At 42.1% G+C, this 15,503-nt stretch overlaps 1 protein-coding gene across 1 annotated transcript in view; it reads right to left on the bottom strand.

Annotated features, from left to right (window-relative positions):
• Window positions 1-15,503, bottom strand: part of LOC124613030 (putative serine protease K12H4.7) — an 85,345-nt gene that overhangs the window by 10,688 nt on the left and 59,154 nt on the right. The window contains exon 7 of the mRNA XM_047141598.1: window positions 220-352. Within this exon, the coding sequence (XP_046997554.1) occupies window positions 220-352 (133 nt within the window). The remainder of the gene's footprint in view (window positions 1-219; window positions 353-15,503) is intronic.

Here is a 15,503-nt window from a genome sequence, read left to right as displayed (position 1 = left end):
AATAAGGCAGTGAGCTCCGTCTGAAATTCAGAGAATACAATGACCTTACAGAGACGCCCTAACACGCCACATGCGTCAACCATCATATCTGTCCCTCGAGTAACGTGCTGTTTCAAAAGGAATGGAAATGCCTCGACGTTTAGGTACTGTGATGTTACCGGGGTACTGTCTACTGAGAAGAGAAACAGCCAGTCTGTAGCTCTGGTGGCGAGTACTTACTCTGAGCCGTAAAGTATGGCACACATGTCAGTGAAGTAAGGCAGCGTCATCCTGTTGCCGAACGGCTGGTTGGCGGAGTCCGTGGTCTGGTAGTAGCCGAACTCCGTGCAGGTCTGCCACAACCACTGACGCGCTGAAACACAGTCGAAGTCAGATTCTCTATCTCCAGAATTGTGTGGAACACCATGCATAAACAAAGGAGTCAACGAAAACTAGACTACAGTATGTGAACAAATCAAAAATTAGTTAGGCGCACATGGTGTAGTTCTCATTGAGTGGAATTAAGAATACAAAATATTAGAAATAAAATTGCAAATCATATAATATTCTGATTGGTCATAATTCCACAACGATGTTAACAACTAGAATGATGAAGGATCTACGGTATAAAATTATATGAGGTTGTCACGAAAGTAGAACAATTAGTTTACGAAACAGAGAAAAAGAAAATGACTCCTCAAACCGCAGATTTTGAGAATTATCTCGTGCTCAAAAACTCTGATAAATGTTGTTGTTGTTGTGGTCTTCAGTCCTGAGACTGGTTTGATGCAGCTCTCCATGCTACTCTATCCTGTGCAAGCTTTTTCATCTCCCAGTACCTACTGCAACCTACATCCTTCTGAATCTGCTTAGTGTATTCATCTCTCGGTCTCCCTCTACGATTTTTACCCTCCACGCTGCCCTCCAATACTAAATTGGTGATCCCTTGATGCCTCAGAACATGTCCTACCAACCGATCCCTTCTTCTGGTCAAGTTATGCCACAAACTTCTCTTCTCCCCAATCCTATTCAATACTTCCTCATTAGTTATGTGATCTACCCATCTAATCTTCAGCATTCTTCTGTAGCACCACATTTCGAAAGCTTCTATTCTCTTCTTGTCCAAACTATTTATCGTCCATGTTTCACTTCCATACATGGCTACACTCCATACGAATACTTTCAGAAATGACTTCCTGACACTTAAATCAATACTGGATGTTAACAAATTTCTCTTCTTCAGAAAGGCTTTCCTTGCCATTGCCAGCCTACATTTTATGTCCTCTCTACTTCGACCATCATCAGTTATTTTGCTCCCCAAATAGCAAAACTCCTTTACTACTTTAAGTGCCTCATTTCCTAATCTAATTCCCTCAGCATCACCCGACTTAATTAGACTACATTCCATTATCCTTGTTTTGCTTTTGTTGATGTTCATCTTATATCCTCCTTTCAAGACACTGTCCATTCCATTCAACTGCTCTTCCAATTCCTTTGCTGTCTCTGACAGAAATACAATGTCATCGGCGAACCTCAAAGTTTTTATTTCTTCTCCATGAATTTTAATACCTACTCCGAATTTTTCTTTTGTTTCCTTTACTGCTTGCTCAATATACAGATTGAACAACATCGGGGAGAGGCTACAACCCTGTCTTACTCCCTTCCCAACCACTGCTTCCCTTTCATGTCCCTCGACTCTTATAACTGCCATCTGCTTTCTGTACAAATTGTAAATAGCCTTTCGCTCCCTGTATTTTACCCCTGCCACCTTTAGAATTTGAAAGAGAGTATTCCAGTCAACGTTGTCAAAAGCTTTCTCTAAGTCTACAAATGCTAGAAACGTAGGTTTGCCTTTCCTTAATCTTTCTTCTAAGATAAGTCGTAAGGTCAGTATTGCCTCACGTGTTCCAGTGTTTCTACGGAATCCAAACTGATCTTCCCCGAGGTTGGCTTCTACCAGTTTTTCCATTCGTCTGTAAAGAATTCGTGTTAGTATTTTGCAGCTGTGACTTATTAAGCTGATAGTTCGGTAATTTTCACATCTGTCAACACCTGCTTTCTTTGGGATTGGAATTATTGTATTCTTCTTGAAGTCTGAGGGTATTTCGCCTGTTTCATACATCTTGCTCACCAGATGGTAGAGTTTTGTCAGGACTGGCTCTCCCACGGCCGTCAGTAGTTCCAATGGAATATTGTCTACTCCGGGGGCCTTGTTTCGACTCAGGTCTTTCAGCGCTCTGTCAAACTCTTCACGCAGTATCATATCTCCCATTTCATCTTCATCTACATCCTCTTCCATTTCCATAATATTGTCCTCAAGTACATCGCCCTTGTATAGACCCTCTATATACTCCTTCCACCTTTCTGCTTTCCCTTCTTTGCTTAGAACTGGGTTTCCGTCTGAGCTCTTGATATTCATACAAGTCGTTTTCTTATCTCCAAAAGTCTCTTTAATTTTCCTGTAGGCGGTATCTATCTTACCCCTAGTGAGATAGGCCTCTACATCCTTACATTTGTCCTCTAGCCATCCCTGCTTAGCCATTTTGCACTTCCTGTCGATCTCATTTTTGAGACGTTTGTATTCCTTTTTGCCTGTTTCACTTACTGCATTTTTATATTTTCTCCTTTCATCAATTAATTTCAATATTTCTTCTGTTACCCAAGGATTTCTACTAGCCCTCGTCTTTTTACCTACTTGATCCTCTGCTGCCTTCACTACTTCATCCCTCAAAGCTACCCATTCTTCTTCTACTGTATTTATTTCCCCCATTCCTGTCAATTGCTCCCTTATGCTCTCCCTGAATCTCTGTACAACCTCTGGTTCTTTTAGTTTATCCAGGTCCCATCTCCTTAAATTCCCACCTCTTTGCAGTTTCTTCAGTTTTAATCTACAGGTCATAACCAATAGATTGTGGTCAGAGTCCACATCTGCCCCTGGAAATGTCTTACAATTTAAAACCTGGTTCCTAAATCTCTGTCTTACCATTATATAATCTATCTGATACCTTTTAGTATCTCCAGGGTTCTTCCATGTATACAACCTTCTTTCATGATTCTTAAACCAAGTGTTAGTTATGATTATGTTGTGCTCTGTGCAAAATTCTACCAGGCGGCTTCCTCTTTCATTTCTGTCCCCCAATCCATATTCACCTACTATGTTTCCTTCTCTCCCTTTTCCTACACTCGAATTCCAGTCACCCATGACTATTAAATTTTCGTCTCCCTTCACAATCTGAATAATTTCTTTTATTTCATCATACATTTCTTCAATTTCTTCGTCATCTGCAGAGCTAGTTGGCATATAAACTTGTACTACTGTAGTAGGTGTGGGCTTCGTATCTATCTTGGCCACAATAATGCGTTCACTATGCTGTTTGTAGTAGCTTACCCGCATTCCTATTTTCCTATTCATTATTAAACCTACTCCTGCATTACCCCTATTTGATTTTGTGTTTATAACCCTGTATTCACCTGACCAGAAGTCTTGTTCCTCCTGCCACCGAACTTCACTAATTCCCATTATATCTAACTTCAACCTATCCATTTCCCTTTTTAAATTTTCTAACCTACCTGCCCGATTAAGGGATCTGACATTCCACGCTCCGATCCGTAGAACGCCAGTTTTCTTTCTCCTGATAACGACATCCTCTTGAGTAGTCCCCGCCCGGAGATCCGAATGGGGGACTATTTTACCTCCGGAATATTTTACCCAAGAGGACGCCATCATCATGTAATCATACAGTAAAGCTGCATGCCCTCGGGAAAAATTACGGCTGTAGTTTCCCCTTGCTTTCAGCCGTTCGCAGTACCAGCACAGCAAGGCCGTTTTGATTATTGTTACAAGGCCAGATCAGTCAATCATCCAGACTGTTGCCCTTGCAACTACTGAAAAGGCTGCTGCCCCTCTTCAGGAACCACACGTTTGTCTGGCCTCTCAACAGATACCCCTCCGTTGTGGTTGCACCTACGGTACGGCTATCTGTATCGCTGAGGCACGCAAGCCTCCCCACCAACGGCAAGGTCCATGGTTCATGTTATAATGTTATAAAAGTTATATGTTATATGTTATATGTTATATATTATATGTTATATATTATGTTATATTATATGTTATATATATATTATATGTTATATATTATATGTTATAATGTTATAAAAGGAAAACTAACTGCTAGCGCAAAACAACATCTGAGAGCATATCTTTCTTGATTGGATCAAGAAAACGCAAAGGAATGAGGAAAGCCATATTGGCACTAAAGATAATGTTAGAAAGAATCGAGATTTATATAAATCATCTGCAACGTCTATTGACCTAGAGTCGCCATGCAAGGAAGTAGAGTGAAAGATTCTGTTTCGGGAACTGAACAAAAATGGAAGGGATTGAAATTACTAAGGACAAATCCTCAACTTTAACAGAAACCGATGTAAAAACAGATAATAATGACGTTTTTAAGAAGTAAGCTACAATAGAAAGTGATATTAAACAAGACTGCTCTCATTCTGCATAGCTGTTACATTCTTTCATAGAAAATGTAATGGAGGCTATAGAACATACACGAAAAGAACAAAATACGCAGTAAAAAGTTTCACAATAGTAATTTGCTAATGGGATTATAATATTTGTAGACCCAGAAAGTAGCATAATTAATAATATAGATTTTCATGAATTATCTAGGAAACCACAAGCTAAAGATAATTGGAAATAGAAGAAAAGCACAGTTCACAGAAAAATTAAGGAAGCATTTGCTTGCACTAGGTTAGCATTTAGGATACAGTGTGGCTATAGGAATAATTTCAACTACATACATTTTTTCGTGAAATTATTAACTAAATTTTCCTTCCAGGCATGTAGTAAGGGGCGATCAAGAAGGTTGGAGTCGAAGGTGGTACAGTCCAAAATAGGTATACCAATCAGGTAAAATCGCCGTGGACACTGAGGCAGTCATGCAATCGACGCACTGACTGAAGATACGCCTTTGGTAAAACGCCATGTCCTGTCGTATGAAGAAGTCCGTAACTACCTGCTGTCCATCCTCGTCCGACAGGACCCTCCAAGAAGTTTAGGGGGCTGAAGGTCCAATAAACGCACGGGAAGAGATGAGGACTGTAGCGCGGATGATCGAATGTTCCCACTTGATTTGTCGTAACTACTGCATTACGACATTTGCGATATGGGAACTTGCGTTATCACGAAGCTGCAGCTCCCCTTGTCTCGCCATTCCACATCGGTGGTTTTCGACGGACACGTTGCCGCATACACATTCTTCATTCTCCAATGGATGTCTACCGGTGTTTGTCCTTCGGCAGCCAGGAAAAGAAGAACAGCGCGTTGTTCCTTTTTGGCCGCGTTTGATAATAGCATCGCCATAGTTCACGTTTCCGCAATTACCGCATACACATCGGAAAGACACGAATGTCACATAAATCCCTTGCCTACATGTCGTCGCTTCTATACGTGCAATAGAGTCGCGCTACGTTGCATGCTGCAGCAACGCCCTCAAACGGAAGCTATTTGATTGCCCCTTATACTTCTAGAATAAATCTATTGTATCTGCGAAAGATGGTTACTCCGGAATGTCAAACGTTTATTTTATGCCGTTATTCAATTTATCCTCTCGACTGCCGAAAATGGTTGTGAGGGGGGCCATTCGGTCAGTGATTTGGGCTTTCTAAATAAGGTTAATTATGGACATATATAGACTACAATTAAATTAGATATATGTTTACCTTAAAACACTGCTAATGTTATTTAATACTTTAAGGAGTAATGACACAATAATAATTTCACATTAATAGAAACTTATCTTTGTGAAATGCTCCCCTTTTCGCATAAAACACGCGCAATGTCCACAGAGAAAGTGCTTGCGAGCGACTTCTCGCACCGACATACCAGGTGGTGCACTTTTGGGATTGTACACAGGCTCTATTTCTGGTACTGATATTCTTATTTCGGTCGCCATTAGGTTCAGAAGTTCTCTTTCTTCTCTTCTTTTTACATCAGTAACTCCATCCTTGTCGTTACTGTAGCAGTGCTTTCTGCAGATGTTGTGTGACGAGCGATTGGCACAGCTCTCGAGGTTTCTGTCGAGAAGAAAAAATATCTCGCATGGAGATTTCTGGCGTAACTGTTGAGGTTACCGCGGTTTTTGCAGCATTCTGTATAGGTGTTTCCGTTATTACTCTTGGAGCTTCAGAAGGAGCAAACCGCCAATCCTCAATCGCATCTGGGTTAAGCGGGTAGATCCCCGTACAGGAAAATCTACTTACAGCTAAACGGACTGACGTTTTGATACCTATGCTTCTGTGAAACTGCCGTTGAAATCAAATTTGCCCATTTTGGTGTTGAGATTTCCTTGCTGCTATTTTGTTGCCATTTCGAACTATTGTGTCTTGAAGGTCTTGTAAACACATCTGTCAAAAGGCTGCAGTACATCGGTAGTGTGTGACAGTAAACAGAGCATTTCTATCTCATTATCCTGCCAAAACTCTAATGTTGCAAGTGAAGAATGTGAGCCGGCGGCGGTAGCCGAGCGGTTCTAGGAGCTTCAGTCTGGAACCGCGCGACCGCTACTTTCGGAGGTTCGAATCCTGACTTGGGCATGGAAGTGTGTGATGTCCTTAGGTTAGTTAGGTTTAAGTAGTTCTAAGTTCTAGGGGACTGATGACCTCAGATGTTAAGTCCCATAGCGCTCAGAGCCATTTGAACCACAGAGACCCGCGACACCGACCCTAAATCACCTCACGCGACCGTTCGCTTGCTCCAACTCTCGCCAGAGGGCGGTAGCGATCCAAACAGCGCGCCAAACCGAAAGCGCCGCCGCAAACACTAGACACGAAGAGAAAGCACTCCGCCTGGCGCCCTTTTCGAAGAGCCGGACACAACTACGGCTCAATATCGATGTCTTTTCATTGCTGCTGCTTCAGCTGCCTCCTTCTTCGACCCGTCATCCCGTTCCACTCTGCCTCCTTTCCTTTTAAGGGTCCTCGTCATCGGAAGTAGATGGCGAGGTAGATAATTCCAATAGTATTAGGAAATAGAAAATGTTTTGTAAATGTACTTTACATCACATTCAATCAGTTTGCCACTAGATATTCTAAAAGCCCCGTTCTCAGTTATTCAAATAAGCCCCAAAACATACTTAAACACTTTCGTGACGAAGTTTCCCAGTACGCTAACACAAGGCAGCACCAGTCAGTCTCAACTTACTTTACCTCTTTCATTTCTCACAAACTGCAGGAAATCCGTAGCGACTACCAAGTCAATTTATAAACTGTACAATTATCTGATGTGAATTACTTACCTTTTACACTTTACAGCAACCTTGACTAAATTTCTGAGGTCAAAAAACTAAATAGTCTTGTCCACTGGACAGACAACACTTCCGAAGCAACAATCATTCACACAATGGCGTTTCATTGTTGTTGATGCCACGCCTGATTGTTTGTTCCACTGGTGCGAAGGGAAATTACGGTATCCACAGTATAGCACTGTAAGCTGAAGAGTAAAGGGAGACCACAAAGTAAAGAAGGTAATCGGAGGGAAAAGTATGTAATTTGAAAAGAGAAATGACACATTGATATTTACAGCAAAATAAGGAATGATATAGCAAAGAAAAAACTGGAAAATACACCTGTGTAAAAAAATGTTGTCAGAAACTGTAGTTATACAAATGGTATCAGTGCCAACATAGACAATAAAAATGGAACGAATGGTACTCAAATAAATGATAGTCCATCATCTAACCAATGGAAACTGCCCTGGTCTTTGAAAAAATTTGTCAGAAGAATTACATGATAGCAGCTTCATATTACTCCCCAGTCCGCAGTTCAATTTTTCTCAGGTCATTAGAAGTATAGAAAATGAAAGTGAAGTTTTTTTAGCAGTGTGAGACACATTTCGTCATGACCAGTTCGTTTATGGTTAAGTAAATCTTACCGTACAATACAGCAGCATCTATGTGGAGCAACTTCTTTCGTTTCCATATTTCTTTCACTTGTATACCAGTTCACTATTCTAGTACTAGTACTCATAAATGAAGGAAATTATAAAATTATAGGCTGAAAAGTACTGGGCACTGGAAAACCATGAATCAAAATCTTTGTTAAATACGATGCTTTTCTTTCATAGCGATTATTAAATTTTAATAGTTAAATTGGACTATCCATATAAACCGATTTCTGTCTATGGCAGCTAACATTACATCAGAGTACTATTTTACTTGCTAATATTTTTCTGTGGACATATCAAAATTAATTACTTATTAGATTACTGGCGGAAAGTTACTGCAAACAAAGTAGAAGCTTTGAAAGGAAATATTGATAGAAGCAATAGGTAGAAATAAAGAAGTACTCATTTAGAATAAATACCTATCTACACTGGTGTCCAAAATTAAAGCAACAAACCGCTCTTTCCCGTCCTGCGCCTAATTGACTATATGATCATACAAACTGTCAACGAATGTCCGTATGACTGCGTTCAGCATGAAAGATGGTATACCTGTCAACGGACAACCACGCCAACAATGACGTTAGGACACCTATCAAACGCGTTAGTGTTTTCTAGGTAGTCCCACATCTACAATCGTTGTGTACAGCATCACAGACGGTGCAGTATGGTAAAGAGAAGACGCCTACCAGACTCTCTGCGGTGTAGGACGTTAGGAAGAAAGGAAGAAGGACAAAGGGATGTGGCCCGATGGCTTAATGTGAACCTTTCTGTTGTTTCTCGGGTATGGTGCCAATCTGTAAAAACCGAAACTATGTGCCGAAGACTAGGGCAGGACCGACCACGTGTAACATTAAAAAGAGAGGACCGTTATTTGGCTGTAAGGGTACTACGGCACCACCTTAGTACTGCACGGAAACTGGCATCAGACTTCGCAGCATCCACTGGACGTATCGGGCAAACGCTATACAGAAGGCTCCAGCAGAGTGGCCTTTACTGTCGGCGATCTGCTGTATGTGTACCTCTGACGCGTCTTCAGAGAACGGAACGTCTAGAGTGGAGCCGTCAACATGCCACCTGGACGGTCGAACAGTGGGCCAATATTCTTTACATAGATGAATCCTGATTCGGTCTAGATAGTGATTCTAGACGAATTCGCATCTAGAGAGAACGTAGAACACGATTTCGGGACACAAAAATTGGGGAAAGAGACCGATATAGAGGAGGATCCATAATGGTTTGGGCAGGGATTATGTTGACCACTTGAACACCTCTTTTTGAAATTGTACGGGTGCATCAGCAAGGATGAACTGCTGTCAGGTATCTTGGAGAGATCTTTGGGCCTCATGTGAGACTGTCGCGAGGTGCTGTGGACCCAGACAACCATAACGCTCGATGTCATATGGCACGGAAGTTACTGTACACATGGTGTGGCGTGTTCACTCTTCTGGATTCAGTCCCATAGAGTATATCTGGTATGCACTAGGGAGATGGGTTGCATCACTTCAATCTTCACCAACCACTCTCCAAGCCTTGTGAGCAGCGCTGCAGGAAGAATGGGTTTTAATGCCTCAGCATGAGACTGATGACATCATTCACAGCATGCCCCGACGTTTCCAGGCCTATATTGCTGTCAGAGGTGGTCACACCCTACACGGAGGACAATGACTAATTGTTAGAATGTGTCGGAAAATCTATTAAGTTGGAAAAAAACGAAGAGCATTTTTGTCTACCGTTAACCACATTACAGTTGCTTACGTTCTGTATTCTTTACATTGTAATATACTATCACCTGTTTACACTGTTTGTGGTAAAAGAAAAGTAACCTCGCAAAATTTATCTTTGTTGCTTTAGTTTTGGACCCAAGTGTAATTATGTTCGACTTCTGGGATTAGCATCACTGTGACACTTGCTTGTTCTTTCCGTGTTATGGGAAGACGTATATTCAGAGAGTTACGGTATTACGCATTAGGGATGTTAGCGTGGAATTTTCAAAATCTGGGTCTACACTAAATTAAATTGCTAAAGCTTTCATCCTGTTTAGACTGAAGATTTAGAAAATATTTTTGGTGAAAGCTCCAGAAGGACCTTGTATTTCAACTTCTTGCTTAGGCCTTGTATTTTGGATTTTGAGTGTGGCCTACAGCCGATCTAAAGTTAACCAAAGGAGGTCGATTAAAGGTTTGAGTGTTTTGAATCCTTGTAATATTGTGTGTTGTAAAATAAAGTTTGTGTGTTGAGTGCAACTGACAGCAACGTCTTTTAGCCCCTTTCCACAACCTGATCCTCTCTGTCCTGCTAGCCCAGGCATTTCAATTGTAAACTGTTATATTGTATTTGACAGTGTCCTTTACATAGTGTATTGAAACTCATACTATTGTTTGGTCGATGTTCGAGTGAAATTCGTGTAATTGCTGAGCCTTGTTTGGTAAGTTTTACTTCTAACGTTCTTTGCAATTAATTGTAGTGTAGTACTGTATGTATAATATTGCGTTACCTGTTCTTCTCACTTTCCATGCGTAGTTTGTTATTACACCGGTCACTCTCGATACACCGTAGGTACGCTACAACATGAGATTAAAGCGTGTCCCTCGACAACCGCGTTATATCGGGCTTCTACTGTACTTATATGAAAGAAGTTGCAAATGTATTTGTTCTGTTTGATGCGGTGTTGCAGATTACACCACATATGTGTAACCCTATTTGCTGACAGTAATCTGTACGGCCATTACCACAGAAAAGAACGTAAATCATTACTTTCTCCTCATCGATGGAGCTCACAAACAGCGCGGCAATTCGTTGCTCTTCCAGTTCTGCTATTGAACGTTGCATCGACTAAGAGCCACAATTCGTGCTGCAATGACGATGGCAAAAATGCTTGATCATGTACCCTCGATGGCGATGATTTTATTGACGTGAGCAGAGTCGGTTGTTTAATGCGTTAGACTAGGGTACAATATAGTTCCGGCGTATTCCGATGAAATAAATTTCATCATGGTCTTTGTAGACAAAGAATTTTCAACTTTGGACCTCCTGAGTATTAAGTAACTCACTGATAACAAACACGGAAGATGACAACGCCGTATCAGAACGAAGTATTTAAGATAAATTTCTCAATATGCAAGGCTACGAAGTCGACACACAGATGAACATATAAGCAAATAGTGTGCTTGCTAATTTTTATTTCATTGACGTAAATTTTTTTTACAAGAATACATTTTACTTTAGAAATTATCTTTGTAAGTCCCTGCCTTGGTTCAGTGATTGCGTGGCGTTCTCCTACAGCGAGATACGATCAGCTCTCCAGATAGGCCGGTACTTCAGACGACAAGTTCCCTGTGAGATAACGTCAGACACTTCACCTTGCAACTTCATGTCTTAAGGAACTGAGTGACAAACCCGTGTGTCGAAGAAAACTTTTAAAACTTGAGATTTCAAATGTCTGATTTTGAATTTCGTCAGTTTAAGTAAAATTCGCAGCGGGATTAGTTTCTTCCCTCTGTGTTGTGCTATCACATCACATAACAGAATTTCGCATAATAGTCAACGTCATTGATGATATCTTATGAAAACCGGCGCAATTACGTAACATGCATTATGTAAGTTGTAATGTTGTCCTTCGGTGCTGTGTACCTTGCTTATTCTCAAATATCTATGTACTGATAAAGGACCCGGTTGAATGCCAGCATTTGTGGTCATGTATGGACATGACCGACAGGAGAGAGGTCCATGCCCCTGTAAACGCGGCACCATAAAGAGCAGCCCAAGTGTGCTTGCCTGGTTTGTACTCGGCCCGAAGGTAAGGACCTAGAATCGTACTGGTGCAAGAAACGTTAATCACTGCCAAGAACACATGTAACGTTGGCGCACGGTTCTGAGTCAACAATTATGCTGCAAAACGCTGGTTTAAATCACATACCTCTCAGTAGTGTCTGGCGACCTACCGAAATGTACCAGTATCACGCCGTGGGATAAGTCTTGCCGCACTCCTACTCAGTGTTTGTGTAGTCAAAAGAATGTTGATGCATAGTCCCACTGACTCCACTATACTTCATTTCTACAGTCATTCACATTGGTTTTTAGAATCCGAGTCTGGAGACGTACGTCAGACTTCCGGAACATTTCAGGAACACGATCCAGAAGATAGCAATGGCAGATAAGTGTGAGAACTACCACACAATCAGCTTAACAACTGTGCAACCAAATTTTTGACAAGAGTAGTATGCAGAAGAAAGGTAAAGAAAGATGAGGATCTTTTAAATGAACATTTTTGGCTTAGGAAAGGTAAAGGCCCCAGAGATGCTGATCTGACATTGAGCTAGATAATGGAAGCAAAGATTAAGAATCATGAAGACGCGTACACAGTATTTGTTGGGGTGGAAAAAGCTTTCGACAACGTTAAATGGAGGAAGATGTTTGAAATTCTTTGGAGAATAGGTATAAGTTTAGGGATGGTTGGTGTTTGGGGAAGGAGACCAGACAGCGTGGTCATCGGTTTCATCGGATTAGGGGAGAATGGGGAAGGAAGTCGGCCGTGCCCTTTCAGAGGAACCATCCCGGCATTTGCCTGGAGTGATTTAGGGAAATCACGGAAAACCTAAATCAGGATGGCCGGACGCGGGATTGAACCGTCGTCCTCCCGAATGCGAGTCCAGTGTCTAACCACTGCGCCACCTCGCTCGGTAAGTTTAGGGAGAGGCAAGTATCATACACTATGTACAAGAACCAAGGAACAATAAGAGTGGAAGGCTAAGAACGGAGCGCTCGGATTAGAAAGGATATGTGAAAGGGACGTTGCCTTTCTTGCTTACTGTTCAATCTGTACATTGAACAAGCAATGACGAAATAAAATAAAGGTTCAAGAGTGGGACTAAACTTCAAGGTGAAACCTTATCAATGTTAAGATTCGATGATGACATTCTTCTACTTAGTGAAAGCGAGAAAGAATCGCAAAGCCTGTGTAAATGCGTTCCCCACTCAATTCCACAAGATATGATGTAGCAGAATAAAGTATCTGACGTAACCCCACAGTGAGCTTGTCATCTGAAACGCTGGCCTGTCTCAATAAGTAATCATATCCAGCTGTAGAAGTATACTACGCAACCACGGAAGCAACGCAGGTACTTCAAAAATAATTCGGAAACTAGAACGTCCAATGCGTACAGAATTTAGATTGAGACCGCAGAAAGATGAAAGTAACGACGAGTAGGAGCAGATCAGTGTTTAACGTCCCGTCGACAACGTGGTCATTAGAAACCGAGCAGAAGCTCGGATTAGGGAAGGAAATCGGCAGTGCCCTTTCAAAGGAACCATTCCAGCATTTGCCCGAAGCGATTTAGGGAAATTACGGAAAACCTAAATCAGGACGGCCGGACGAGGATTTGAACTGTCATACTGCCGAATGCGAGTCCAGTGTGTTAACCACTGCGCCACCTCGCTCCGTAAACAAGGAGTAGCAAAAATAAAATTAGCAATAAACTTAATACCAAAATAGAAGACCACAAAGTGGACGAAGTGGAGGAATTCTGCTACTTTGAAAATTACGCACGATGGACGAAGAACAGAGGGCGTAAAAAGCAGTCTAGGACGGACAAAGAAGGCAACTACCCGCAAAAAGACGTCCACTAACACCAAACATTGGCCTTAATTTGAGGAAGAAATTTCCGAGGATCTACCGTTAGAGCACAGTAATGTATGGCAGTGATTCATGGAGTATGGGAAAACCGGAAAAGAATTTAACCGAAGTGTTTGAGATATGCTTCTACAGAAAGTAGTTGAAAATTAGGTGCATGATAAGGTACGAGGAGTTTCTCCGTGGAATCGGCAAAGAAATGAACATATGGAAAACACAGACAAGAAGAAGGGAAGGGATCATAGCACATGTTTCAAGACATCAATGAAGAACCTACGTCGTACTTGAGAGACCGTAGAGGAAAAGCTTTAGGGGAAGTGATCCATGCAAGTGCGCTTATTGATAGTTACTACTCTCTCCTATAGGTGCTCTGCGATTTCTGTGACTTCCCTGGCCGGCTTAAGAGAGGGCATGGTCGGGGGAGGCAATTTAAGCGGCCCCGCCGGCGAGGAAAAGTAAGTTGCCGACTGCAGTGACTATGGTCAGTTTTCCTCGTGGCTGCTGGCTGGTCACAACACCGGGAGTCGACTTGCCCGGTATTTGTGTGTGAGGCCGAGTTGTATGGAATTGTCTCTCAGAAAGGCAGGCAGCCTGGACTTTTGAATATTGGTCGACTTCTGTAACGAACGTGGACAGACTGTCCGTGAGAAAAGCTTACATGGTGAACAATGTGTGAACTTGAAACCCACTGTGTGTGTGCTAACGGGGCTGATTGGTAATTTTCGGTATACCAGACATTTGTAGTTGCCGTCATCGCAGTAACAGCTGATTCACCTTCAGTATCAAGTGGGTAAGTTGATAAAACAAAACAATGATACTAGAGTTCGGCTAGCCTGATAGTAGTATTTTTTGTGGCTCAAGTTAATAAGACTTACGTGTACTAACTGGGTATATATACTTCCCCGAATTTGCCTTTTTAATTCTATGGAATTGAATGGTCTATAGCTTAAGCAGCTTAAGCCTATCGCTAATTGTGTGTTTTATCTGTTTTAGACTGGTCACTGTTGTCTGGTCTGTAATTACCGTTTGAGGGTTTAGCCGTTGGGGCATTTCAACCACATTTAAACTGATGTTACTGGAGTGGATAAGGTCGTGAAAGGCTGTTGGCTGGATGTGAGGTAGTTCACCGTCAACTGGAGTTGTCGGCAATATAACTGAAAGTAGGGTATTTAACATTCAGTTCGCTGAAACTTTGAATTTCGCGAGACTTGATACTTGGGTTTTTTTCTTACGAATATACCGGTTCCCAGAACTCGTGAAGATAGACGTTGACTGTGGATATTGAATCATAGACACAGTCCCTTTGGCGGTTCAGAGATACCACTAAACCCGCCCAAAGATGTTAACAATCATGCATGAGCAGCGCCTATTAGGCGGGAAGAATCCGACAGCCGATCAGTTCCAGTCATTCCACCAGGAAGGAGGTAAACGGCTTGAGTTGTCTGTAGTTCAACCACGCCTAGACAGTCAATACCGAGGTTCTATCGCGTCCGCATTGTTACTTTGTGCCAGGAAGGGCTCTCAATAGGGGAAGTGTCCAGGCGCTTTGGTCCGGAACCGCGCTGCTGCTACGGTCGCAGGTTCGAATCCTGCCTCGGGCATGGATGTGTGTGATGTACTTAGGTTAGTTAGGTTTAAGTAGTTCTAAGTCTATGGGACTGTTGACCTCAGATGTTAAGACCCATAGTGCTCATAGCCATTTGAACCATTTGAAGTGTCCAGGCGTCTCGGAGTGAACCAAAGCGATGTTGTTCGGACATGGAGGAGATACAGAGAGACAGGAACTGTCGAAAACATGACTCGCTCAGGCCGCCCAAGGGCTACTACTGCACTGGATGACTGCTACCTACGGATTAGGCTCGGAGGAACCCAGACAGCAACGCCACCATGTTTAATAATGTTTTTCGTACAGCCACAGGACGTCATGTTACGACTCAAACTGCGCCC

Source organism: Schistocerca americana, chromosome 4 (genome assembly GCF_021461395.2).
Source record: "Schistocerca americana isolate TAMUIC-IGC-003095 chromosome 4, iqSchAmer2.1, whole genome shotgun sequence".
NCBI classification, from domain to species: domain Eukaryota; kingdom Metazoa; phylum Arthropoda; class Insecta; order Orthoptera; family Acrididae; genus Schistocerca; species Schistocerca americana.
The sequence above is the reverse complement of the archived record's forward strand: the minus strand, read 5'-3'. Positions and strand labels throughout refer to the sequence as shown.